The 25,953-nt window shown below is 46.2% G+C and overlaps 2 protein-coding genes across 2 annotated transcripts; one reads left to right on the top strand and one right to left on the bottom strand.

Annotated features, from left to right (window-relative positions):
- The first annotated feature begins 6,018 nt into the window (after positions 1-6,018).
- Positions 6,019-14,806, top strand: aadac (arylacetamide deacetylase). The gene is made up of 5 exons (XM_080007030.1): positions 6,019-6,371; positions 7,727-7,955; positions 9,323-9,392; positions 11,201-11,372; positions 12,170-14,806. The coding sequence occupies exons 1-5, from the start codon at positions 6,228-6,230 to the stop codon at positions 12,818-12,820; spliced, it is 1,266 nt and encodes a 421-aa protein (XP_079863156.1). The 5' UTR covers positions 6,019-6,227; the 3' UTR covers positions 12,821-14,806.
- Positions 14,807-22,589: 7,783 nt separating this feature from the next.
- LOC307234798 (succinate receptor 1-like) lies at positions 22,590-25,604 on the bottom strand (the record flags this gene model as incomplete). The annotated part of the gene is made up of 2 exons (XM_080006662.1): positions 22,590-23,540; positions 25,578-25,604. The coding sequence occupies 2 exons, from the start codon at positions 25,602-25,604 to the stop codon at positions 22,590-22,592; spliced, it is 978 nt and encodes a 325-aa protein (XP_079862788.1).
- Positions 25,605-25,953: the final 349 nt, after the last annotated feature.

Here is a 25,953-nt window from a genome sequence, read left to right on the forward strand (position 1 = left end):
AACATCCATAGTCGGTTTTAACCTTTTACTGGAGCACCAGTTCGAAGAAGAAAATAAAAGATGGCTTTTCCCCCCTTCTGTCGTGTACATAACACAAAGGCCGGGCCCCTGCGTGGAGGGAGGGGAAAACGATCCTGACGGGGATAGAAAAAAACAAAAAAAAACAAAACGGAGGCTTCCACTCGTTTGCACAGAGCATTTCGATTTTTTTCCGGCCATCCTTTGACACTGTGCAGCGTTTGAGAGTATTGCAACGAGGGGAGAGGAAATTTGGCAAAAGCCTGACAGTAAATACTCTGCTCATTCTTGTGATTTTATGTGCAGCCCTCCCACTCAGCTTAATTTGTCAAACACTGGAAAAACTGCACCAAAAAGGATTCAAAATGTGGACCTCTCACATGTTAGGAATGGAGTTTACTTTCCTAAAAGGGCGACATTTTGACAAATCCAACGCTACTTTGGCATCGACCTTTTGGTTAGAAGATGTAAGGATGAATGGATGGATAGATAGATAGATAGATAGATAGATAGATAGATAGATAGATAGATAGATAGATAGATAGATAGATAGATAGATAGATAGATAGATAGATAGATAGATAGATAGATAGATAGATAGATAGATAGATAGATGGATAGATAGACATCTCTATAGAAAAGACCGATCCTCCACAAAAAGATGGAATAAAGGGAACAGAAGCAGCAGAACAACAGGACAGACAGTCTGTTTTCGGGATGGAGGCAGGGAGGGAAGGTGGGGCGCAGGAGGGAAGGTGAGGAACCTGCCAGGCCAGTAATTACCAAGCGACTGGGTGTGACGGAGCCCTTGGCCCCGCAGCCCGAGAGAAACACCGACCCGCAGAGCGGCTGAACCAACTCAGGGCTGAGCGGCATCACGCCGTGCATCCTGTTCATCAACAAATCTCCTCTGGGGCTCGCACCATATGAGCCGACCACTATCCTGTCAACCAGTAAAAACACATAGAACTGTTTTATTATTATTATGATTATGATTATGATTATGACTATGATTATGATTATTATTATTATGGTGGCCAGGGCCACCATCCAAAGCATGTGCATGTGTGTGTGTGTGTGTGTGCAAGCATGTGTTGTAGTGTGGTGTGTTGTGTGACAAATAAAGACTGTTTCTTCTTCTTCTTCTTTCTATTATTATTCTTAGTATTATTATTATTGTTATGATTATTATGATGATTATTATTGTTGTTATGATTATTATGATTATTGTTATTATTGTTATTATTATTATTATCATCATCATCATTATTATGATATTATTATAATTATTATTATTAATAATGTTATTATTATTATTATTATGGTGTAACTGATGCAAGACGATTAGTTCAAAGCAAACTAATCTTTTGAATGACTCCAGAGTCAGGAGTCACTCCGGCAAAAGAGTGAATCTTTCACTCACAAAATGAAAATAATTACTGAGAACTCAATTAGAGACTCTTGGGATTTGGCATGATTCAAATTGAATGTAACTCATTTACATTTAGGTTTTTGGCTTTCCACCAAAATAAATCATTTTGACAGAATTAATTAAATGGTTCTTGGGAGAATTCCATCCGCAGAGCAGAGCACCCACCGACTCTCTTCTGACTCTCGTTCATCATTCAGGAGTCTCTTACTCGCTCACCGAGGCTCATAAAAGAGTCGAACTGTTCCTCAGCGCTCCTGGTTGTGACTTTCAGTGTGATACTTGAGCTTGTTCTGATGAACACAGAGCTCCTAATCTGCTGGAACTGATCAATTACATGCATCGATTTAATCTTCAAAGGATTTTCCTGGAAAAGTAAAGACAAATCCTCGTCTCTTTTGTTTATTTTTATTTTATGAGCAACGCATGTCAAAGAAAGTAAGATAAAATGCCCCAAAAAAAAGTCATATTCTTATTCGATTTACAAGAAGGCTCCAAATGATACACACAAATATACATTTCCAGATACTATTCTCTCAGATTTTATATCCTTCAGAGTCCTTACCTTCAAGCCTATTCTAAGGACGTGTCTGTATTTGCAGGACTGATGTCAATCTATTATGGGAATTGCTTCTGAGCGAGTAATGAGCCTTGTTGTGCATGTTTGTGCTTGTGGGTGTGTGTGTGTGTGTGTGTGTGTGTGTGTGTGTGTGTGTTTGTGTGTGTGTGTGTGTGTGTGTGTGTGTGCGTGCGTGTGTTTGTGCGTGTCTGCACGTGTGCTCGCCCGCATGTACAGTACATGTGTGACCATTTGTACATGTCTGCACGTAATTGCTCGTACAATGAATTTATTTCCTTGAACGTTGCTTCTGTGGACTCCCTCCCCCTCTCCCTCCCTCGCCCTCACACGCAAGAAAAAATTGCAGATGGATTCATTATCCTCTCCGCTCCAACCGGAGAGGCGTGGGGCCAGGGCCGACAGCTTGCACGAGGGCTACAGGGAAACCAGTGGGACACTCTTACACCACAGTCAACACGTGTCCACAGAGCGCGGAACCGCTGAGACGGCCAGGACGAGGTGGGAGGGCGTGCATGAGAGGAGATCTAAGACACCCCGACGATAAATTATTGACATGGTTCTATGCATCCCGAGAGACTTGAAAATCTTGAAAATGTATGTTATGCCACACATAATTCAACATAACCCATCGCACGGGCTGCAGGCTCCATAGCACACATGCTGGATGCAAAATACATTTGTTGTGATGGTGTTCTAGCCAAACACCGTGTAACATTTACTGTCCTAACTTATCCACCTCCGACTGGTCCATGGATATTATTCCTGAATAATGACCGCTGATGGGTTGATAACCACCGTTGTCACGGGCAACGGCTTCTAGTGCTTGCGTGGTTTCAAGTCTGTCATATTCACGTGCCTCGCCGACATGCTCATAATAACACTAGCTAGTAGTGCCATCTTGTGGCGCTACATTGAACCTACAGTGGAAGACTTGAAGAGGTGAATGTGGACGTTTCCAATTTCTCTTTAATAACAGTCACAGCTTTCACTTTTCTGAGCAGAAGCTCCAAAAGTGGCAGTTTGCCCTCACCGGTTATGCCGTCGCGCGAGGTATACTAGTTTTAAAATCATTCCAAATATTCCTTCTCAGGGTATTCTTTTATTTAGTAGGTAGCCATGTCATAATGTGCAGCCAGCCAGTCATTACTGCCGTTCAGAAGGACAACATGATCCTTCCCCGCCTTGTCGAGGGTGAGGAAGGGATGTTATCTATGCCACGTCCATCCAGATCCAGAGAATTGGGCGTCACCTGGAATCTCCATCTGTCTTGCAGCAAAGCCTCAGTGGAAAAAAAACAAAAAAAACAAAAAAAAAAACACTTGCAAAGTTTGGATCTTAAGGAGTATGGAGCTTCGGTGGGAAAGTGTTCTGTACGCTTCTTCTGATGTGTGAAAACCAAGCACTGTATGTGGCCTCTGCAGGAAATTAACAGCCAATCGGTTTCCACATGTACATACAGTATGGTGCTGATGCACGCAGGCACTAAAAAGAGAAAATCTTCACGTGTTTTGACATTTTCTGCATCTGCAGAAAATGCCACCCCGCCCACCACCCCGCCCCCGCACCCTCCCGAAACCAGTGGGGCACCAGGCAGCCGAGTGGAAGGGCAGCGGCAGCCGCTCTGCTTGGCACCGCACCAGATGAAGATAACAACCCCTCTGTCACCCACACTGACAAAAGGCAAAAAGACTGAAGGGAGATCCATGAAATTTTCAGCAACCACTTAAGGAGGCCTCCCTCGTCTTCACAGAGGATGAGTGGGAGGGCAGGTTGGGGGGTGGGGGGGGGCGAGGGTTGTGAAAGTAAAGCCAGTTGGAGGAGATGGGGAAATCCGGAGGGAACCCCGGGCCGGTCTGGCTGTCTGAGGTGTGATTTGGTATTCCGACGGCTGATTTAAAATTCTAACAGCTCAGCATTGATCAGCCTCATGGAAGCTCTCACCATGCCTCGCCGGGCCTAGCCCCCCCCCCACACATACTTGAGCCCCCCCCCCCCCCCCCGCTACGTCCTCCCCTCCTCTTGACGGGTGATGCGAGGAGACACCTGACTCCTCCCGACTCCTCCCGCTGCCTGCTGCTCGACTCAGGGAAATTTGCGGAAAGACCGTCCAGAGCAGGAGGGGAAAACACGGCATCACGTGGAGGCACATGGTCTGAAGACTGAGGCCCAGGGGCCTGGAACCCTCTGCGGATGCCTACATCCGCAGAACCAAAACATCCACAGCACGGGAGGATCCCATCATCACAAGAGAGGCAACGATGGATAAATGGATAATCTGCTGCCAGAGTCTTATCATTGCTCCATCGTGGCAGATTTGCTTGTATGGTCTTCGGTATGATGGATGTTTTGTTGTTTGCAACGACAAGCCCCCTGCCCTTCTCCTCATGATTAGTGCGCTTGTTACACAGTAAACAACTCGTTCCACGATCTGTTATATGATGGGGGTGACGGGGGGGCGAGGCTGGAGTTGCTGCTGTGCAGTATAGAGTTTGCTTTAATTTAAAAACCCATTAATCAGACACGGGCTATCGTCTAATGCTGTGGAAAGTCGCCATAGCAGGAAAGGAGGAGGCATTCAAGGGGACGAAGGTCTGAAAACACTGGGTCAGCACTCCAGTTTGTTCAAGAAAAACAATAACACTCAGAATGCACGGGCACTCGGGATGCACGGGCACTCAGGATGCATGGGCACTCAGGAAGCATGGGCACTCAGGATGCACGGGGAATAGACATTTTTCTGGCGCATCCCGATTGTGATCCCTTTAATGAATCGGCTGAAGCTAGTGACCTCATCCAAATTACACTCACGCATAACATAAAATGCTCAGATAGAAGTAAAGAAGACTGAAAGACTGAATCTCTTGATTGTTATGCATCATATAGAATACTCAGGGAGCAGATAAGAAGAAAAAAAAAGCATAATTTGTATGAGGACGGAGGTTGAAACTATCGATGTCATGCAAATGCAGATACCTTGCATGATTCAAGATGTTTAAATAGTCGTTTGGATAGAGGCTGAAACTATTGCTCTGATGCCAAATTATATTCATCCATATATAAGTGTTACGCACAATGCAGTAGTTAAAGGCATAACTTTGTGTGCGTGCGTTTTGAGTGCGTTTTGCAACTCGTGCAGGCCTCCCCCGCCCCAACGTGAGAGCGAGTGCAGGTGTCGTATTGCCCCGGCGGCCAATCACACCTTCCCAAAGCCGGTATCTAATCTGGACGTGTGTGTGTGTGACCAGGGATCATATAATTAGGTTGCGGCGCCGCCGCACCGCCAGCGCTGCGCTCCGGCACCGACTGGACGTTTCATACCGGAGGGACAGTGACCATACACGGGCTTTGCAACGGTGACCACCCGTACGCGCTCCAGCTGCGGAACGAGGAAAGTGTTCACGAAACTTTATACGCCTAAAACAAAAAAAAACAAAACCCGAAACCGAAGGAACACGCAACCGCCCCGGTTCCAGTGCTCAACCAGCGGGATCTATAAGCGGAAAGTTTGCTTTGCTCGCTGGGTGTGTTATTTAAAGTGTTCGGTGCGCGGCGCGCAGAGGAGGCACCTGAGGAATTCGCGTCCCGCGCCAAGATGGGACGGCCTGCCTCGTGAGGAGGTGTGTGTGTGTGTGTGTGTGTGCGTGCGTGTGTGTGTGCGTGCGTGTGTGTGTGTGGGGGGGGGGGGTGTATGTGTGTGCGTTCGTGTGCGCGCGCCTGTGCGTGCGTGCGTGCGTGTGTGTGTGTGTGCGTGTGCGTGTGTGTGTGTGTGAAAGGGGGTGTGAGTTTACGTGCGCGCGCACCGTTGGCACCGCGTGCGCTGTTTTCGTTTCACATCAGACACACCTTCATCAAGTCCGCAGCAGCCGCCGCAGCAGAAGAAGCGCAGACGCACTGACGCGCGTTGCGGGGAAACGCGCGCAGGCAGCGAGACGCACCGCACCAGAGCCGCTCCGACCATGCCCGCGGACACACACCACCAACTGACACCAACAACACGTGCTGGATCCCGAATTAATTCCACGTTAAGCGCAGTGACTTGTTAGGAAAGAGCAGCGGACACCCCGGTCTCTCCCTCTCTCTCTCTCTCCCTCTCGCTCTCTCTCTCTCTCTCTCTCTCTCTCTCTCTCTCTCTCTCTCTGTCTCTCGCTCCCTCTCTCTCCCTCTCCGTTCTCCTCCATCCTGAAGTCAACTTGGGCAAAGATGAGGGTGAAAGGCGTCCTCCTCTTCCTCCTGGCCCTGGGCTCCTTCAGCGCCTATTACATCTACGAGCCCATTCCCGAGGAGATAGAGGAGAGATGGAAACTCATGCTGACCAATTCCTTCTTCAGGAGCCTCAGCCACCTGGTAAGAAAACAGCCCGGTGTGGAGGTGGACTCACATTCGAAATGGAAAAGTGTGTGCGTGGAGGTGTTGATGCTGCCGTATCCCTCTGGTGATCGACTTCTTTCCTCGTTGTGAACTGGTTTTAGTCCGTTTTCAGAGGTTGCCCTGCAGACGTGGACATGCTGGTTACACCAGATTATGTCAGACTCTAATAGTATAGCCCTGCTCACCTCTTTCTAATTATAGAAACTATTAAGGAAACCGACTCTTTGTTTATGGCTCTGATTAAACGCCCCTGGAGCTCTGTATAGGTCATTCTGATCATTTTAAACTATTAAAAATGTATTTATATGCATATATTTACATATATATATATATATATATATATGTATAATTGCCAGAACTATAGGTAATACAACCATAATACTGACAATACTGTAAAATACTGTAATACATATTTTATTTGGAGTATAGCAGCTAGGAATGTACATCTTTAATATAGAAAGTCGATTATAAAATGATTGACTTTCACTCTCGAATAATGATTGTCCATCTCAGTTTTATATCTTAACATTGCACACTGCAATTGCAAGGTTGGATCCACTCTTTGATTTACTGGCAATGATAAAGCAGGCCAAATTAAATCACTTCCATCCCTCGCTCTCTCCGTCTCGTAGCTCTCTCGCCCTTCCTGTTGCTGTGCACAAAAATCCCCTCGTCCTCTGTCTCTCTCTCTCCCTTCATCTTCCTCTCATACACTATGCCGTACACACATGGAGAGAGAGAGAGAGAGAGAGAGAGAGAGAGAGAGAGAGAGAGAGAGAGAGAGATATCATGTGTTTTCTCTACCTTCACTTCCACTGCATCCACACTGACTTTGGACGGTTTCATTCCACGGTGTTTGACGTTAGTTTATTGTTGTAACATCAGCACCCAGTGGTGGATTTCACCGTGGAGTTGGTTCTGGTTACATTGGAGGACTATGTCAACTCTCAGCTCATCTCTGATGATATGATCTCTCATCTAGAGCCAGGCTGCGTCAAAATGATTTTCGGGGGGGGGGGGGGGGGGTGGGGGCTCTAGTGACACGGTGTCCACATGACAATACCTCTAACAATAATCACTGCTTCCTCTGCACGCAGGACGGAAAAAAATGGAGTCCTCTCTGTTTCTTCAGGCCTTCCAGTGTTAGGTAGATAAATAGATAGATCAATATACAGAAGTCATTTACTCATCCCTGGACGAAAATCTTACGTAATCACTCTAAAATTTGTGCAACAGGTCCTCCAGGAAGATTCTTTGTTTCAGGCTGCAAACGCCGTGCATTGATTTTTGAATGAAATCACGTCTTTCTCTGTTTGCGTCTGTGGTTTCAGGCAGACCTCAGTGAACTGCTGGGGCTGAAGGACTACATGGGGGTGATGTACATCATCACGGTGGCGGAGCGGGTGGTGCCGCTGTCCGACGAGCAGGTTCTGGTGACGGAGCGGCGGTTTGACGGGGTGGAGGTGGTGCTGTACCAGCCCAGCCGCCGAGCCGCCGACGCCGAGCTGAGGAGGGCCGTCATCTACCTGCACGGCGGAGGCTGGTGCCTGGGCAGCTCACGTGAGTAGTCGCTGGGGATTTGGAGAAAATCTTGGATTTCTTTTTATTGTTATTATTGGCAACCAGCCTGATTTATTTTTGAATTGCATTGTTGAAATATAAACACTAATAATAATAATAATAATAGTAATAACAATAATAACAACAATAATAATAATAATAATAATAATCATTATGATGGTAATATGTAATCATTCTCTAGAACTAAGTTCATTAAGATATTAGTGGACAAAATAGGACAATATAGAACAAAAGCAATCAAAGAATATTGACATGAATAGATACATTAAAGGAAATTTGAAAATCAAAAATTAATAATATTAAAACATATCCAAATATAAAAATGATAACACACTTAAGTGGCTACAAGGGCCCAGGGAACTCACACTAACTCACACAAATCAAATGCTGTAGAACTGGGAGAGCAGCACATAATCAAGACATAATGTATCTAGTAGCAGACAACCAAGGAAGGCTATGGACAATCTAATGGACAGGGCAGTCTAATGGGGGTGTCCGGCCTCATTAGAGTGCCACTCAAAGCCAAATAGTCCAAACAGCCAAGCCACAGGTCAGTACCAGAGCTCCATAGCTCTGTTCAGCCGCATGAGGTACGGTGGCACGCCCCATATCAAAGACGACACCAGGGATGACATCATCCCACACCACACCCAGCCAAAGGCCAACGACTAAAACCTTGTGCCATCCATATCACTAAAGATGCATCCAATGAACCTTTCACAACGTGTGTCAACAATCAACTCATGACCAACGCACCAGGGCTGACACATGACCATGACACAAAACAACCACATCAGCTAGTGACTGCCATAGGCCAAGTACAGTCAGAGACACTCAAGGCATGTACGTCAAAATCAGAAGTGTGCAGGAGCCTTGACGGTTGAGGAGAAAATAATATTGAGCAAGATGTGACTACTGAAATATCCCAATTGCAAATCAGCAGTTGAATATTGGTGCAATACAGTCTTTGCAAATTCTCTTCCTCAATAGTTGTTCTGTTTTCTTTTTTGTTGCAAGAAAAACCTCAAAACGCAGCAAACCTCATACAAAGATGAATAGACAGATGGGTGGATGATGAATAGATAGACCGATAGATAGATAGATAGACTTATTATAAAGATAATTGTCCCGTTAATACAAGACAACAAAATAATAAAAATAAATATCGGGCGACTCATGCTGAATTTGATATAGAGACGGATACTGATAGGATTGCGATAATTGTAGCGCTTCTAGGTATATGTTTGTGAGCATTCATCCGAACTTCATTCATATAAAACAAGTTAACATTATTGACTGTTTTATTGCGAAGGTTCTGACTCGTGTCTTCCCGTTTGTCCATTCAGGGATGAGTCCATACGACCTTTTGGCCAGGCAACTGGCCACGGAGCTGAATGCCGTGGTTCTATCTGTAGAGTGAGTATCCCACCCTTGAAGAGGCAATACACTCTCATATTCTATCTGAGGAGAACGGAATGAGGCAAAGTGGAAGACTCAGTCGAAGAAAGAATAAATAGACTGTTGTTGTGTCTCAGTGCCTCATAAATGTCCTCATTTATCACGGGCCAGATACTGATACAGAATAGCGCTGACTCTTGGTTTTATTGGAGACCTTGACAGTGCCAAAACAACACTCATCCCACTCCATTCGCACCGACACACCGCTAATCTTTAACTCCCTTCGCCGTACCTCTGCCACTGTCCTCCCTCTCTCCTTTGAGTCGGAGAATAACCCCCGTTGACCTCAAAATAAGTCCATGTGCATGGTTGCCAAGCGCGCTACAAAAAGTGTCTTGATCTGTTGGTATGTGCGTGTTTCGTCCCCGTCTTACATCCCGGCGGCGTTCTCCAAAGACCACATCGAATAATTCTAATAGTCTAGACTCTTAAAAGCCAACCATGTGTGTAATATTTGGCTTGTAGATTTAAGTGCTTGGTCCCGTGAGTTCCCTGAAGGCAATTATTTGATTAAATTCCTGTGTAGCAGACCATGGAATACAATAGTCACAAGTTATGACCTCAGGTTGTCAAAGGAAAAGACATTGTCAAATGTAGGCGTAAACGTTATCTTGACGTTCGACGCTCCTTATGACAACAGGGTTAATACAACACGAGGTAACAAGGGGCTACATCTGCAACCGCAGAGCGAGGCCGCCGGCACACTACCAGACTTTCAAAGCCGTCAGATGGCTGTACCGTTCACACTACACGACTTTCTGTCTTGTGATCGGGAATCTTGCGGTCCGTTCACCAGGAGGAACCCCCCCAACGACTCTGTCGGGTCTCCAAACTACATTTTTGTCGCCGGAAATGACGCCGTACCATGTGCGGGACAACATTATTTTGTTTTAAGAGATTCTTGATCACTGTAAAAAAAAAACCAAACAGAAGCTGAATTTCAATAAGAAATATGTCAAAAACCAAGAGAGGAAAAGTAAAATATGTATGTGGCGTGTTTCTGGCTGCTGATCTGTGCACCCTCCTGTCTCCTCGTGTCTGCTCTTATTGGCTGTAGCTCGTTGCGACACTTCCAACTCAATCCCAACTTAACCAGCGTCATAACTTGTCGGCGAGTGGAAAATCAGCCCAGAATCACGTAGTCTGGACCCGGCATGAGTTGATGAATGAAGTCTCCAAACAAAGAAGACTTTCTGAGACTTGAGGACTTTATGAATGCACAGAACACTAATCATAACGTCCTCCACGTGCACATTGTAAGTGCTTTCGGCGGTGGGCAGGGGTCAGCGTGAGCACTGTGACCGGTCTGTTGCTACGCAGCCCCATACACAGCAAGCTGTAGCGCCACTTGTGCTACAGTAACTCAACTGTAGTATCGGACCGGAGGGGCTCGCCACGCGCATCATTGAGCCTTGGGCGCCCATGACCCTTGTCCTTCCTCGGGCCACTTTTGGTAGGTTCTAACCACTGCATACCGGAACAGCCCACAAGACCTGCTGTTTTGGGGATGCTCTGACCCAGTCGTCTAGCCATCACAGTTTGGCCCTTGTCAAAGTCGATCAGATCCTTGCCCATTTTTCCTGCTTCCAACACATCAACGTCAAGAACTGACTGTAGGAGAACACTTCGCAGTGTCTTTGATGTTGTGGCTGATCGGTGTCTACATACATGCATACACACGGCACCAGCACCCTTTTACAATTTCATCAGGAAGCCTCATATTTATAATTTCTTCCTACTATAACATACCCCTGTAATCCTCCCAGGTACCGGCTGGCTCCTGCTCACCACTTCCCCGTCCCGTACGAAGACGTTTACCGGGTGGTGAAGCACTTCCTCCAGAGGGGGGTCCTCGCCCAGTACTCTGTCGACCCGGGACGCATCGCAGTGTCCGGGGACAGCGCGGGGGGCAACCTGGCAGCGGCTGTGTCCCAGCAGGTACAGTACCAAAAAAAGCCAAAAATAAAGCCACGAGACATTAAGTTCGTAGATTGAAGTCTTTTTCATTGTTCTTCTTTAACGGATAGCACTAAATCAGCACCAAGCCTTTGTGCGCCGTATACTGAATTGAAAGAAGAAGGGTTTTTCAATGATAGCAACCCAGACAGTGGGGCTTTGTGAGGATTACATCTTCAGAATCATGTTTGACAAGGGATGAAGCTATTCATGAATGTGCTAGAGTAATTCTGCATTATCCTGACACTACTTACATAATAAAGAGATCACAGTTCTGAAATACCTCTAAATCTCATGCGTTGGAGACCCAGATTTTTGTCTTCAATAAAGAGGGATGCTTTTTTTTTTACGACCGGTATCAGTAAGGGGAGAAACACGCCTTGTTCCAACAACCAAAGGCGTCACAATGCACGGTTCAGAAACGGAATAATAAGGAAAACATTTCAGTACTCTCACTGTATCTGGTGTGGGTGGAGTTTGTTTTCAGAGTCAGATTTTCTAAACAAAGAGGTGTCACATTCCTTAATGCCAGGGTGAGCAGCGAAAGGGGCACGGCAGTTATTTGCCATGAAAGTATCTCTCCCTCTGAATTGTTCGTTCTTTCTTTCTTTCTTTTGTTTGTTTGTTTGTTTGTTCTTTTTTTTGAATGTATTGTTTCTTTATTTGGCATCCGGCTGCTACCCTGCATTGGTCTTTCTTTCCTCTTTTTGGGGTTTTTATTGGTTTCCTCCTTTGTTTCTTTCTTTCTCCCTCATCCATCCCTCCCTCCTTCCATCCAGCTTCAGCAAGAGCCAGTGCAGCAGGTCCAGCTGAAGGTCCAGGCCCTCCTGTACCCCGTGCTCCAGGCCCTGGACCTCAACACCCCGTCTTACCAGCAGAATCAGAACATGCCTATCCTGCCGCGCACCCTCATGGTTCGCTTCTGGAGCGAGTACTTCACCAGCGACAAGTCCCTCTTCCGCGCCATGATGTCCAACACCCACAACAGCCCCGAGTCGGCCAGCCTGCTCAAGTTCGTCAACTGGAGCGCCTTCCTCCCCGAGTCGTATCGCGTCAAGTACAACTACAGTACCCCGGCCGTCCTGCAAGGGGCGGGGGCGGCGGCGGCGGAGGGGGCTCCGGACTCCGAGGCGGACCAGGAGCGGCCGTCACGCTCCCTCGCTGACCCGCGGGCATCGCCGCTGCTGGTCCCGGACGCCACCCTGCGCACGCTGCCCAAGGCCTACGTGCTGACGTGCGAGTACGACGTCCTGCGGGACGACGGCGTGATGTACGTGACCAGGCTCCGCGCCGCCGGCGTGGAGGTGACGCACGAGCACTACGAGACCGGCTTCCACGGAGCGCTGATGTTCAACGTGTGGCCGACCGACTTCCTGATCGCACGCCGCATGACGGACAACTACATCCGCTGGCTCAAGGACAACTTGTAAAAAGCCGGAAAAAAGGTATCGACTCTGATTCAGCGTTCCATTCCAGATTTTTGCAGTTGTTTGCAGTCGATGCACCGCTGATCACTTGGCTTTCTATTGTTACTGTTTTATTATCATATTATTTCCTTGTTGTGAAATGACATATTCTGTAAATATATAAAGTACACATGTTTATTTTTTATTTTTCTCCTTTTAGATCTTCCATTAGATTAGAGGATTCAAGGTTAGAGCAAATAGCTATTAGCTAATAGCTATTTGCTATTTGGTTTCTTTAATGGTTTTGGGATCTAATTTAAGTCTTAAGGCAGCACTGTGCAACTTTTGGTATTCGGGATTTGGAGCCCTTCAATTTCTATGAGCAATTGCACTTTGACACACTGTCGTAAAAAGTCCGAAATAAATTTATTTTACCAGACAAATTTGAACCATATCAGTCACGCCTCAATAACAGTATATGTTACAAACGTAGATGTAACATACACCTAGGTTACAGCTCCCCTTGCGTGGACCTCTCACCTCTCAGCGAGCACTCGGTCCACCCGGAGCCGTGGGGAGAGAGGCCCCGGGGATCGGCCCCCCGCCACCCGTGAAGGTACCAGATGTGCCGGGCCTGGCAGACTGGCTGGCACGCCTCAGTCAGAGGGTGAAATAAACCCAGTGGTGCAATGAAAGTGAGGCCTGGCCTGCGCCGGCTGAGGTGCGGGCGCCGAGTGCACCGCTGGCCCGTCTCATCTGTGCTGTCGGGGACGTTTTGGATGAGTATTATTGCCAGACATTTTGACCGGCAAGTTCATAACTTAATTTATTAATTTTACCAGGCAAAAAAACGGTAATTACCGGAGCCAAACATCAAGGAAGTGACATAGTGACGTAAAGCGTGACGCACTTTTCCCACGGATTCATGCCCGATCGCAGAAGTTACATAGTGCAAGAAGGCGTCCTGGGGCTGGGTGGGAATGAAAGAGGTGCCATTCTCCATATTACAAGTTAGTGGACCATCAAAATGATTTTGAAGCCGTTGTTTTAAGGTAAAAAAAAAAAAGTTACATAGTGTTTGCTTTAATGCAGAAAATTTTAGACGACAATGAAAATACATTTTTTTCCTGATCTTTGGCAAAATGTTAGTGGGGACTATGTTTGTGAAGCTCACATGATTTTCATATTCATTTGAAGTTTTCATTTGAAATTGTTTTATTATAAGGCTGTTAATATAAAAAATACCGTATGCATTGACATACAGCTACGGATATTTAAACGTAGCTAATTAAAAGGTCAGGAGCCGTGCCGCTCAGCAGCCGCAGGTTGATTCAAATCATTTCTTAATCCTTTTCACGGCTCAACCGGCTTCATAACTGGTTTTACTATTACAACAAATGCGCCAAGTTAGCTTTTTTTGAGTATTTGTGTTGGGACTTGACTGGGTCTTAGCAAAAGTCACTGTAGTGTGAAGCAGGAAATTCCCAGAAAGCAGCTCACTGGGCATGGAAAAGGTCGCCCGGGCGTCATGTGAGCCCTTTCATCTCTTTTCAAATTTCTGTTTCGAATAATCTCACTGGGTTTGTTTGTCTCGTTGCTTCTTCTTCCTCTCTGTGCATCCTGTGACTTTTTTTTTTGACCATTGGATGGTTATAAAAAATAGCGAGGGAGAGAGGTAATAGCTTGATTCTTTGTTTCATCATCTAGGATTTTGTTTTATGAGCTTTAGGGATTAAAACGAGGGTCAACGGTGTCAAAACAGTCCAGGGTCATGGTCTTATGGAGTGTTCTTTGTAACCCCCACGGTGTGATGCCAAAGTAATCACAATGTATTTAAATAAAAATGCAATACAATAAAATGTATATGAATAGATGTTACACTGTCAAAGCACTGACTGAACTGAACTGTTATTTATCTCCGATTGTTCGAGCGTTGGGTTCTTCTTTCTTCTGTTCCATTCTTAGCTGTAAATAAGATCACCTTTATGGTTTTATCCCCTTTCCAGAAATGATCAAGAAAGCTCTGTGTGTACTTTGTAATTTTATTATTTTCTGATAATAAATTTGAGGCCAATCTGTTACTGAGTCTATTTGTGTTTTTCGCATACGAGAGAATCCTGTTATTACCATTATTTGTTCATCATCACCATTATTATTATTATTATTATTATTATTATTATTATTATTATTATTATTATTATTATTTGTTTTTGAGTATGTTCCTTTGTAATTTAGTACAGTGCTCGTGTAGCGTTAAAAAACTGAAAAAGAGGAGAAGGATAAGCATGATGGAGGGAGAACAAAAATAGTGCAACACACTACAGGGAGCAGTAAAATGGAGGTCGGGGGGGGGCAGCGATGGTATAATATACATACTGTATGGTCGTCATCTAGGAAGCTAAATACTGAAAATAAATAATCTCCCGAGGGATTCGTTGATGGAGGGATGAGAGAGCGGAGGAACATTTTTGTGTCGGGAGCGACAGAACACATGGATTTGGGAGTGGATATAAGCAGTTTGTCCAAGAATACGACAATCTCACAACACCCCCAACATGACCTGTTTTTTGGGAAAAAAAGTAAAATAAAAAATAGTTGAAAATCATTTGCCCTACTCATTTTAGTTAAAAGAAGGGGCACAAGTGAGTGCGTCTGGACCATTTTCAGGAGGAGCAGCCTGATCCAAATAGGTCACACCTCCACCTTCTGGGCAAACTCTGGACTACTTAGCGCCTCAGAGCGCCGGTCCAAAGCATCTTCCTCCCATCCTGCGTGGGGTGACCAGGCCGCCCTCTTTAGCATTTTCATCCCTAGTCCCCCGTCCCACATATTGAGACGAACGCCCCACATTTTGATTGGTTCTAGTTTTCAAAGGTCAAACCACCGCGGGGCGGACGCTTTCCCCAAAATCTGGCTTTTATCAAATGGCCGTGACGAAAGCGGGGAAGATTGTCGTAACGGGGCCGCGCTGGATGTCAGTCAAACTGACACGTGGGTCAAGTGCAGGTCAACCACCGCCACCGGGGACAAATGTAAATCACCAAAGTCATAAACTGTGCAGATTGAGGCGGAGTATGGTGGAAACGCATCATATTCCGCTACAACCAAGACTGGAAAATTACTCATAACTGGGTGAAGCAGGTGGAAGCCGATTCTCAATACTTTTTTCGCAAAATTTGCATAAAGAGTTGAAGTTTTAAAATCGGAATGCCAATACGACGTGGAATGAGACAGTATATGGCTCACAAAAAAATGTGCATAGAGATGTAATGAGCTCAGCAACAGAATATAAAAATCCATAAATGCTTGGTTTTAAGTTAGATAGACATATCCAATTTTTTTCGACTGCCACTCAGCATTGGTAGCATTGGTGTCCCGTACAAACATACTCTTTGTCCCACATTTTGGTTTGTGACGGGTTAGGGTTAATGCTGCGTGTTTTTCTCTGACCATATGTGTGCCTGTGCATGTGCATATGTGTGTTTTATGACTGCAAACCTGACGCTAGATCCTGTTGCTTTAGAATTCCACTAATATGAGAAATGTGACCACGAATGGGATTAAAGCTACAAGACGCCCGGTAGGAAAACCTTCAGAATGCAGGATGTATGGAGCCTTTGTCGCAGCGTACAGTACAGGACGTCCACAACAAGTCCTTGGGACATGTGAGCGAGAATGCAATAACTCCACGTGCGCACCTCATGCACAGAGGTTCGCATCGATGACCCCCACCCCCTAGAGCCTGAAAGGAGGTTCGATAGCCGGCTCAAATGCAATCTGCACAGAGTTTTGAACTGGTTTCGAACAAACTCTAACCAGGGAAATTATAATGTGGTATAATAGAATCTGAATCTGAATCTCTTTATTTAAGTAGATTTTCATATACAAGGAATTTGTTTTGGTGGTGATTGACACTCAGGCAATTAGCTTAAAACATTGAAAAGTATGAAAAGAATAGCCAAATATATACAAAAATAGGCAAAAAATAAAGAACAGAAATAGCCAACTGTATAAAAATGTCCAAAATATACTAGTGTGCTTCTAACCATATGTACAATTATAGATATATAAGGTATACAAAATTATTACAGTGTCTGCAATGTTATTACAGCGAGTACAGATATTAAAGAGTGTTAATAAAAAAAATATTATTCCAATGAACACCTTTTGTGAACCATAAAACCTTGAAAAATTTGAAATTCCTTTTTCTTGTGCAATGCAGTGATTGCATTTCCTCGGCCTCCAGTGGATCCGGCAGGGATCTGGAAGTATTGTTATCTTATTATCAGATTACGCTGCGATGCCGAGGTCCACATTGTGTAATAATTCAAGCACGTGCTTATCTGATTCTCCTCTCATATTAGTGGGCTCATATTGGTTTTCCAGCAGTCCTGGCCTTGGACTGCAGAGGAACCGCACAATGGTGACTTGCTTCTGGCCTTTTCATCATTTTATTCTAAGAGAAATACAACAAAGCTGTTTTATCCCATGGAGATAAAATTGTGTTTCTCAAAACGAGGATTCTGGGCATCGCTACCCACACACAAGGTGGGGTTCAGGGACAGTCCAATGTCAATAAATAAAAGACAAATACCTCCATATGAGGTTTTAGGAGAGAGAGAGAGAGAGAGAGAGAGAGAGAGAGAGAGAGAGAGAGAGAGAGAGAGAGAGAGCAAGAGGGAGAGAGAGAGAGAGAGAGAGAGAGAGAGAGAGCAAGAGGGAGATAGAGAGAGAGAGAGAGAGAGAGAGAGAGAGAGAGAGAGAGAGAGAGAGAGCAAGAGGGAGAGAGAGAGAGAGAGAGAGAGAGAGAGAGCAAGAGGGAGATAGAGAGAGAGAGAGAGAGAGAGATTTCCTCCAGTTCACAGTTACAGACATTAAAACAACACTTTGTTCAATAAAAGAGCCCTACACATTAAAAAAAGACTGGAAGCACAAGTGGTCCTCCACCCGCGAACAGAGAGAGAGAGAGAGAGATAGAGAGAGAGAGAGAAAGCCGAGCTAATATTTTCAATGCTTCACTGCTTTTCAGATAAGATTCCACCATTGTTGTGAGGACGACAACTTGCAGAAATATTTTGTTTTATATTTTTGAATCGCTGGCCAAGAGCGGGAACTAAGACAGGAGAGCTGTTGAAAGTCTGTTTTATTGTTATTCTGTTTCAGACGGATAGATTACTTTTTCGTTTCTCCTTTCTTGAAGTGCCAGGGGGGTCAGGGCCTCAATGCAGCTTATACTGAATCTTTATGTGTGTGTGTGTGTGTGTGTGTGTGTGTGTGTGTGTGTGTGTGTGTGTGTGTGTGTGTGTGTGTGTGTGTGTGTGTGTGTGTGTGTGTGTGTGTGTGTGTGTGTGTGTGTGTGTGTGTGCGCGTTTAGCGGAGGTTTTTAGTTTTTTTTTCCTGAACCGACACCATGATATCAATTTCGAGCACAACGTCTCAATTTCTCACCACTTGTGTATAGTGATGCGCTTGTGTGGAATTATGCAGCCATCACCCATTTTTCAAAAGAGACTGCCTCGTGGCTGTTAGTCATTGACCTTTGTTAGATCTTAAAATAACAATTTGTTTTGGAAAAATTCAAGAGAATATTAACCTATTCAAAGGGGCCCCCAATTATGTGAAGATGCTGTGAGTTGTAAATCCACAGAAAGAAAGAAAAATAAATACACAATCCATTTAAAATTAGTTTAGCAATTGAATACGATTGAGATTAGATTTCCTCTTGGAGTTTTCTCTTTCATCTTGACATGCCAACATTGTCCTTGAATGTTGAAATAACCTTGGTACTTGAGCACGTAACAATAATCAAATTCTACATTCTACTGCTAATGGCCAAGTCAACACACCTTGGCTGAAACATTATAATGAAAATAGATATTTTTGTAAGGATACCAAACTTAATAAAGTTTGGAGTACCAGGATAAAAAAAAATATATATATATCTATATATACTTATGTACACACAGTTGTGACAGGTCTTTGTTGGTTGCAGGGCAGATATGGACCCGGAGGCAGGTACACAAACCTGCCTTAGCTGGGCGTTCCTTTGTCTTTCCAGACAAACGTATAAATAATATCTGTAGGCTGCAGACTGGAGTGGGAGGCCAGCCTTGCTATCAGAGAGAGGGAGGTGAGCAAACACAGCAGCATTTAAAGACTCTGCTTGTTACCTCAATCTCCTGCAAGTGCATCCACTTTCTGTTGCCAGTGGTAGCTGTCTCTGCCTTCAGATGCCGCAAAAACACTCCCCATTGCCACATACACCCACCGCCTGACTTAAGCTACAAAAGGGGGATCAAAGTGAGGTGTATGGAGCCCTTGCTCCCTCCCAATGGGCCTGTTTAACCCTCTCAAATGAAAACTGGCATGGCCCCGTCTACTGGACCGGATCTGAGGCAGCCTTCCGATCTGTTAGGGGACAGCACTGAAAATTTCAAAATAAAGTGTCTGTATTAGCCTGCCATCCCCAAAAATATCCTCACCTGTTTCTTTGTCTTGGGCAGTCCACAACTGCTGCTGCCGTGTCTACCTGAGGACGCATCTGCCGCCGTCCAAGTGGTACCCCAGATACCGTACTTCCCTCCAACCAACTGCACAGTTTTTTGAGTTGGCTGTCAGCCCGGCCCGCCTCAGGGACTCCAGGACCGCCCCCACCTACCACATATATTGACCCCAGAAATTACTGTGGATTATAACATCATCCAGGTCTGCAGCAGCATATGCCACATGCGGGCACAGCACCTGGCCCATGAGGCGCTAGAAAGTTGCTGGGCCCCAAACAAGTGTGCAATACTGGTAAAAACCGTCCAGAGTCGAGAAGGCAGATTTTTACTTAGACACAGCATTCATCCAGCATTGTAAAAAAGCGGGCCATGCCAAGCCGATCCAGGAGTTTGTTGATCTGGGGCATTGGAAAAGCGTCAAACACATCATTCACACTGCGATAGTCCACACAGAACCATATAGACCCATCAGGCTTTTATACCAGCACATTGAGGCTCCAACAGTCTCTGTTAGACTCCTCAATCACTCTCACACGGCCTTGTTCTCTGACTGCGCCATCATTCTTTTGTGCTCAGGCAAGCGATAGGGCCGTAAATGTACCGTGACCCCTGGAATTGTTTCGATGTGGTGGTCTATGAGGGTGGTGCACCCTGCCAAGCGGGGGAGAAAACATTGGCAAATCGCTGCTGTGAGTCAGCAACCCCAACTCTCTGGCCCGGTGAGAGATGGCCACCACAAGTGACCGGGGTGGATTGATTCGGCTTTGGGACCTCTGGTCCCAACTCATCTCGGTCCACTACTGTGAAGTTGTTTCCAGAGAGACCATGGCTGCCTCCCTCCTTGCATTGAGGAGGTTCAGGTGGTAAATTTGGGTAGACTCACCCCTGTCTGAGCGCAAAACCTCATAATTAACATCCTCCACCCGCCGTATGACCACAAAGGGCCCTAGCCACTTCGTGTGTCATTTGAAGGTAGACGTTGGATGCAATCTCGCAAATCTCATTCTACCTGTGCTTGGACCTCCCTCCCAGCTTTCCTTAAGCAGGTTCGACAGACCCCTGGGCTTTCTACTGACGAGCCGCTCAAAGGGAGAAAATCCCGTGGAGGAATGGGGAACATCCCGCACTCTGAATAACAGAGGGTCCAACCACCTACCCAAATTCCACCCTAAATCCTTGTGAACAAACTTATGAACCATGTTGTGGCAGTTTTGCCTAAATAGCGCTGTTTTCAGGGACCTCTGGCACAGAGACACAAAAACCACGGGGTTGTAGATACCAGTAAATTGTAGAGAGAGGGCTAGCTGGAATTTGCCCAGGAGCAGATAGAGATGTGTCACGACAAGGACTCCTCTCCTGAGTGAGTGTGGGGATGGGGGTTTTACCTGTTGCTCGTTAGACAAACAACGACCAACAGGTATGCAGCTATTCTGATACTTGGTCCCCAATTACCTTGATCCAGGTCAGGTGTGGCTGCTCAAATCACACCAACCCCACACCAGCAATGTTCTTTTATTGAACTCTTTACTGAACAAGGCCATCTGTCTGGGGATGGAACACCAAATTATTCGTACAGTTCCCTGAGTGTGCGTGACGTAAATGAAGTGGCTTGTTGCATAATCCACCATGACACAAAGCGGTACTCCAGTCTAATGGCCTGATTAGGTCAATCCCAATTCTTCTGAAGGGAACCTCAACAAAGGGAAGGGGGCGCAATGGCACTTTTGGGATAGCTGGCAGATTGTCTAACTGGCATTTGTGGCAGGATGCACACTGCTGTCGCGCGAATCCCCGGCCAAAAGTGTCTTGTCGTAACCCCAGTGACCCGCCATAGGATTGTGTTGAGCCACCTCGAAAACCATTTCCTGTGGAGTTTGCAAGATCTCCCCGTGCTCACATGGGGTTTCCTCAATCTAACGTCAGTCCGGACCCCCACCAAAAACATGCACACATCATTGTCTGACCAGCGATGGACACTCATCACCAGGTCCCTGGGCGCGTCCACGAATGCTGCCCACTGCTCCTGGCTGTGCCCCTGGAGGAAGGACAAGCCAAGGATGGGTTAAATGCAGAGGCCTCATCTGTATCTCCATGCACACATCTTATCTCCACCCATGATGCCCCCTCCACTGGATCAGGGTCTGTGTACAGCCTGAATCAAACAGCCTGATGTGTACCCTCATGTATCCTTACCGATAAACCTTAACTCCCTTCTGGACTGCGATAGGGGGCCAGCTTGCCGACAACCCTGACCACCACCGACCACCCATCTCCATCAGGGGACACTCCTTGCGGACGTGTTCGGGCCGATGGCAATGCCAGCACACATGTCCTGGTGACGGCTGGGCTGTTTGCGCTGACCCTGAAAAAGTCTGGACCGCTGGCCCCCACCGCTGTGCTGCTGCCGCTTCAAGGGGGAAGGGAGTACTGGTTGGAGTGGAGACTCTGTCTTGCCTCAGGCGGTGCAGCTCCTTGCCCTGCACCTGCAGCACTGGATCTGGCGCTGCAGGCCATGGACCTCTTACTGCAGGACCTGAGTGGCCGGGTATTGTGCTGCTACTGCTGCTGGGCCATACGGATCTCCTCCACTAGGCGGCGAAAAGCCTACCATCATAGAAGTTTACCCAGTCATCCTGTTTGTCCTTCCACGGTCCCTGTTCTAGCCCTACTGTGACAGGTCTCTGTCGGTTGCAGTGTAGATATGGACCAGGAGGCAGCTAAAACACACTAGCCTTAGCTGGGTGTTTTAACCAAAAGTCAATGACGTTTGTCTGAGTGGGAGCCCAGGGGAGAGAGTGAGGTGGGAGTGGGAGATAGAGGTGAAAAAAACCAGCATTTAAATTCCTGATCTCCTACAGGTGCGTCCACTTTCGTTTGCCAGTGCAGACCCCACTGCCACATGCTTCCAAGCCCTTATGGGCTGGTCTATTTAAGCAGCCAGTCACTCCAGCTTTAACTCTTTTGCTGCCTGCTTTGCCGCGCTCCCTCCCCCCTCCCCTGCATCCACCTGTTGGGCTCGACTCTTCTGTCCCACAATGGGGGGATTTGAGCTTATCACTCCTATAGTTCTAATTCACTAAGCATGCCTATGTTTTCTGCACACCTCACTGGGAGTGATGAGCAATAGAGCCAGGGCACCAAACTCAAATGCAAGGATAATTTTAAAAGAAATATCTTGTCTGTCAGAAAGTAAAACTTTTCCTTTATTTCCCTGAAGTCATTTTTTATGAAAACAAGTCCAGACACCAGTGTAAGACCGAGGATATTTTTATTAATATTATTTGCATTATTCATGTTGGTCTGGGCCAAGCCATCTTCCTGCCCAGCACTCTGACTTTCCCCAGCAGCAGCTCTCTGAACTGGTCTCCCATGAAGAAGTAGAACACAGGGTTGATGACACTGTGGAAGAAGGCAACCGGCCGGGTCACGATGTACATCCCCTCCACATGCATGCGTGTGCACACCCCCAGCCGGGCCCAGGCCTGCCGGGAGACGATCCTCACATTCCGCATCACGTGGTACGGCGCATAGAGAACCAGGAACATGACCGCCGCCGCCCTTGCCACCCGGAGCGGCCGTCTGTAGGAGGTGGCCTTCCTGCGCTGGAGAGCGCTCTCCTGTGAATGCAACAGGCGCGATGTCTTAAGAGAGAAAACGCAAATCCCAATGAGAGGCAGGATGTAGCCGGTCAGCGTGAGCCCCACACTGTACCCCAATGTGTTGACGTCCCCGGTCAGGCTGGCAAAGTCCTGGCAGCGGCTCCAGTTCCTCCTCCGCAGGTCCTGCAGCATCAGGGCGATCATTGGCACCACCTGCACGTGGACAGCCAGCCAGCTCAGCCCCGTCAGGACAAGCGCCGCCTTGGGCTTCTGGAGGAAGTGGCTCTTGGTTGGGTGCCTTACGAGCAGGAAGCGGTCCATGCTGACCCACACCATGAAGAGGATGGATGAGTAGAGGTTGACGTGCAGCAGGTAGCGGTTGAGGACGCAGGCCAAGGGGCTGGACTCGGACTGCCCATTGGCGTAAAGGTAGGAGAGGCGGGGCAGCGTGCAGAGGAAGAGGAGGTCAGAGATGGCGAGGTTGAAAAGGTAGATGTTGATGCTGTGCCACTTGGGCAGACAGCAAACGTAACCCAAAACCACCAGGAGGTTGCCTGGGAAGCCGAGGCAGAACTGGAGGCCGTAGGAAGGTGAGAGGTAATAGCGTTCCAGCAGGTCATCCAGCTGTCTGCAGTCAAATCCCTAAACAGAGGGGAGAAGATGGATGAATAATGAAGGGAAATTAAATCTTTAGATCTGGAGTCATCTAGTTGGAGGGAAATTCTCAGCCAAAAATGTTCATAACTAAGACAAGATAAGAAAGCGCTTCATTGCTCTCCAGGGGGCATAGCATAACTTTTGCTTAATCAACTACAATATTAACAAATTAAATACATGTATTGTATATCATAACATAATTTCCCCTGTCCTCTAAACTTAACTCAATATTTGACAGCATTTTATTAAAAAAAGAGGGACAGACAAGTCTTACCATGCTTTTTGTGCGTGTGGTTGGTTGTGACCCCGGAAGCTTGAAAAATAAGGAGGAGGAGCGGTGGCTTTTGTTGCGACTAAAAACAGTTGAAGCCAAAGGCTGCCTGCTTCATATGCACCAAACATAAGCAAGGAGGGTTCTGATGTGTATTACAAAACAAGGCTGGAAAGTAGTCTTTATTTTATTCACATTCATGAGCAAAACCATATTGAAATTCATATCTTGCATTTCCAGGGAAGCATGGGGGGAAGAAAGCAAATTTCAGTCTGAAAAAAGAGAGACATTTGAACATTGAAATCCATTGACACCTGTCATTTGTGACACTATTACTTCTACTTACTTTTATTTGTTTATTTTTTTTACCTAGAAATAACAGCTTCAAAATCATTTTGGTGGTCCACTGACTTGTAATATGGATGACACTTCTTTCATTCCCACCCAACCCCAGAACGCCTGTTCTTGCACTATGTAACATCTGTGTTTGCGTTCAAAACCGCGGGAAAAGTGTGTTAGGCTTTACGGCACTACGTCACTACGTCACTTCCTTGATGTTTGGCTCAGGGTTTCAGTTAGCTCGCCAATTAGTGGTTTTTTTTGCCTGGTAAATTTTTTTATTTTCTAAATTATAACAAAACGTTGTCGCTCCACCACCATGACAGTGCGGACGAGACAGGCCAGTGGTGCACCCGGCACCCGTTGCCACCCACTTTCATTACGCCACGACGTTTGTTACTCGCGTGTGCTGCGCTGGTCGGATGAGCTTTGCGACAGTTGCGTAAAGGTGCAATTGCACTCAGAAACCGCAGGGGCGCTCACACCAAAGTCACATCGTGCAGCTTTAACAGTCAGATTAAAAGCTTCGATTTGAAAAATTGAACTTTCATATCCAGTGAAACGCGAGCTCCACGAATTTGGTTTTTGTGCCTTTCCCAAAACTGGGTGAGTGAACCTCACGTCTCATTGACTCCTTTTCACAAGAAAAACAAGATTGTCATCACTCTTGGATTGTGATTTATTCTTGTTGTTGGTACAGAACGAAACACAAAGGGAAAATGTCTTTCAGATGGCTTGTATGTTGCTTTTATCAGTCTGTGGTTTTGTGGCTCAAATGTTTAGTTTTTGTTTTTTGTTACAACGGTAATACTACAACAATAATGCAAACCATTTCAATTCCCAAATGATCCGCTTCTCAAGGAATACTTGAATATTTGACTGTTAAATCACACACACGACACACACACACACACACACACACACACACACACACACACACACACACACACACACACACACACACACACAAAGACGAACACACACACACACACACACAAAGACGAACACACACACACACACACACACACACACACACACACACACACACACACACACACAAAGATTCAGTTTAAGCTGACAGTTAAATCACACATGCGAACACACGCACACCAACACACACACACACACACACACACACACACACACACACACACACACACACACACACACACACACACACACACACACACACACACACACACACACACACGCACATGTATGTGGTTCCAGTTGGCTCCTGCTTTCTCCTTTTCACCGCTGAATGAAGTCACCAATGGTCCTGACCACATGTTTGTTGCACACGAGTATCCATTGCAAATGGTTCTGCTTGGTTGTTTCATTTATGATTTATCGTTCATTTATCGCTCGGTTCGATCATTGGCCTCAGACAAATGGTCGACCATGTTGTTTACCCGATTGACGAGGGAAGATCGATTCATCCTCGCACACAATGGAAAGTCCTTTGTTATTGTCCCCGATGCCATCCCGATATATTTTGGCAATAGAGCTCATAATCTTGGCTGCCCTTAAAACGAGCACAAGCTCTAATAAGGCAGTGGTTCTCAACGTGGAGTCCAGGGATCACCAGGGGTCCTGCAAGAGGTTCCAGGGGATGAAATGAGTCATTGTTAAACTTCACCATTAAAGAATGCACAATGAGGACTATTTTGGTCATAGTTCCCCCATTACCCCCCTTAATATAGTATAGACAGGTGTGGAAGTTTAGACCAAATTGTATATTAAAATGTCAAAACATCTTCTCAAACTGGGGCCCCAGAGACAAAATAT

Source organism: Zeus faber (genome assembly GCF_960531495.2).
Source record: "Zeus faber genome assembly, chromosome: 9".
Classification (NCBI taxonomy): Eukaryota; Metazoa; Chordata; class Actinopteri; order Zeiformes; family Zeidae; genus Zeus; species Zeus faber.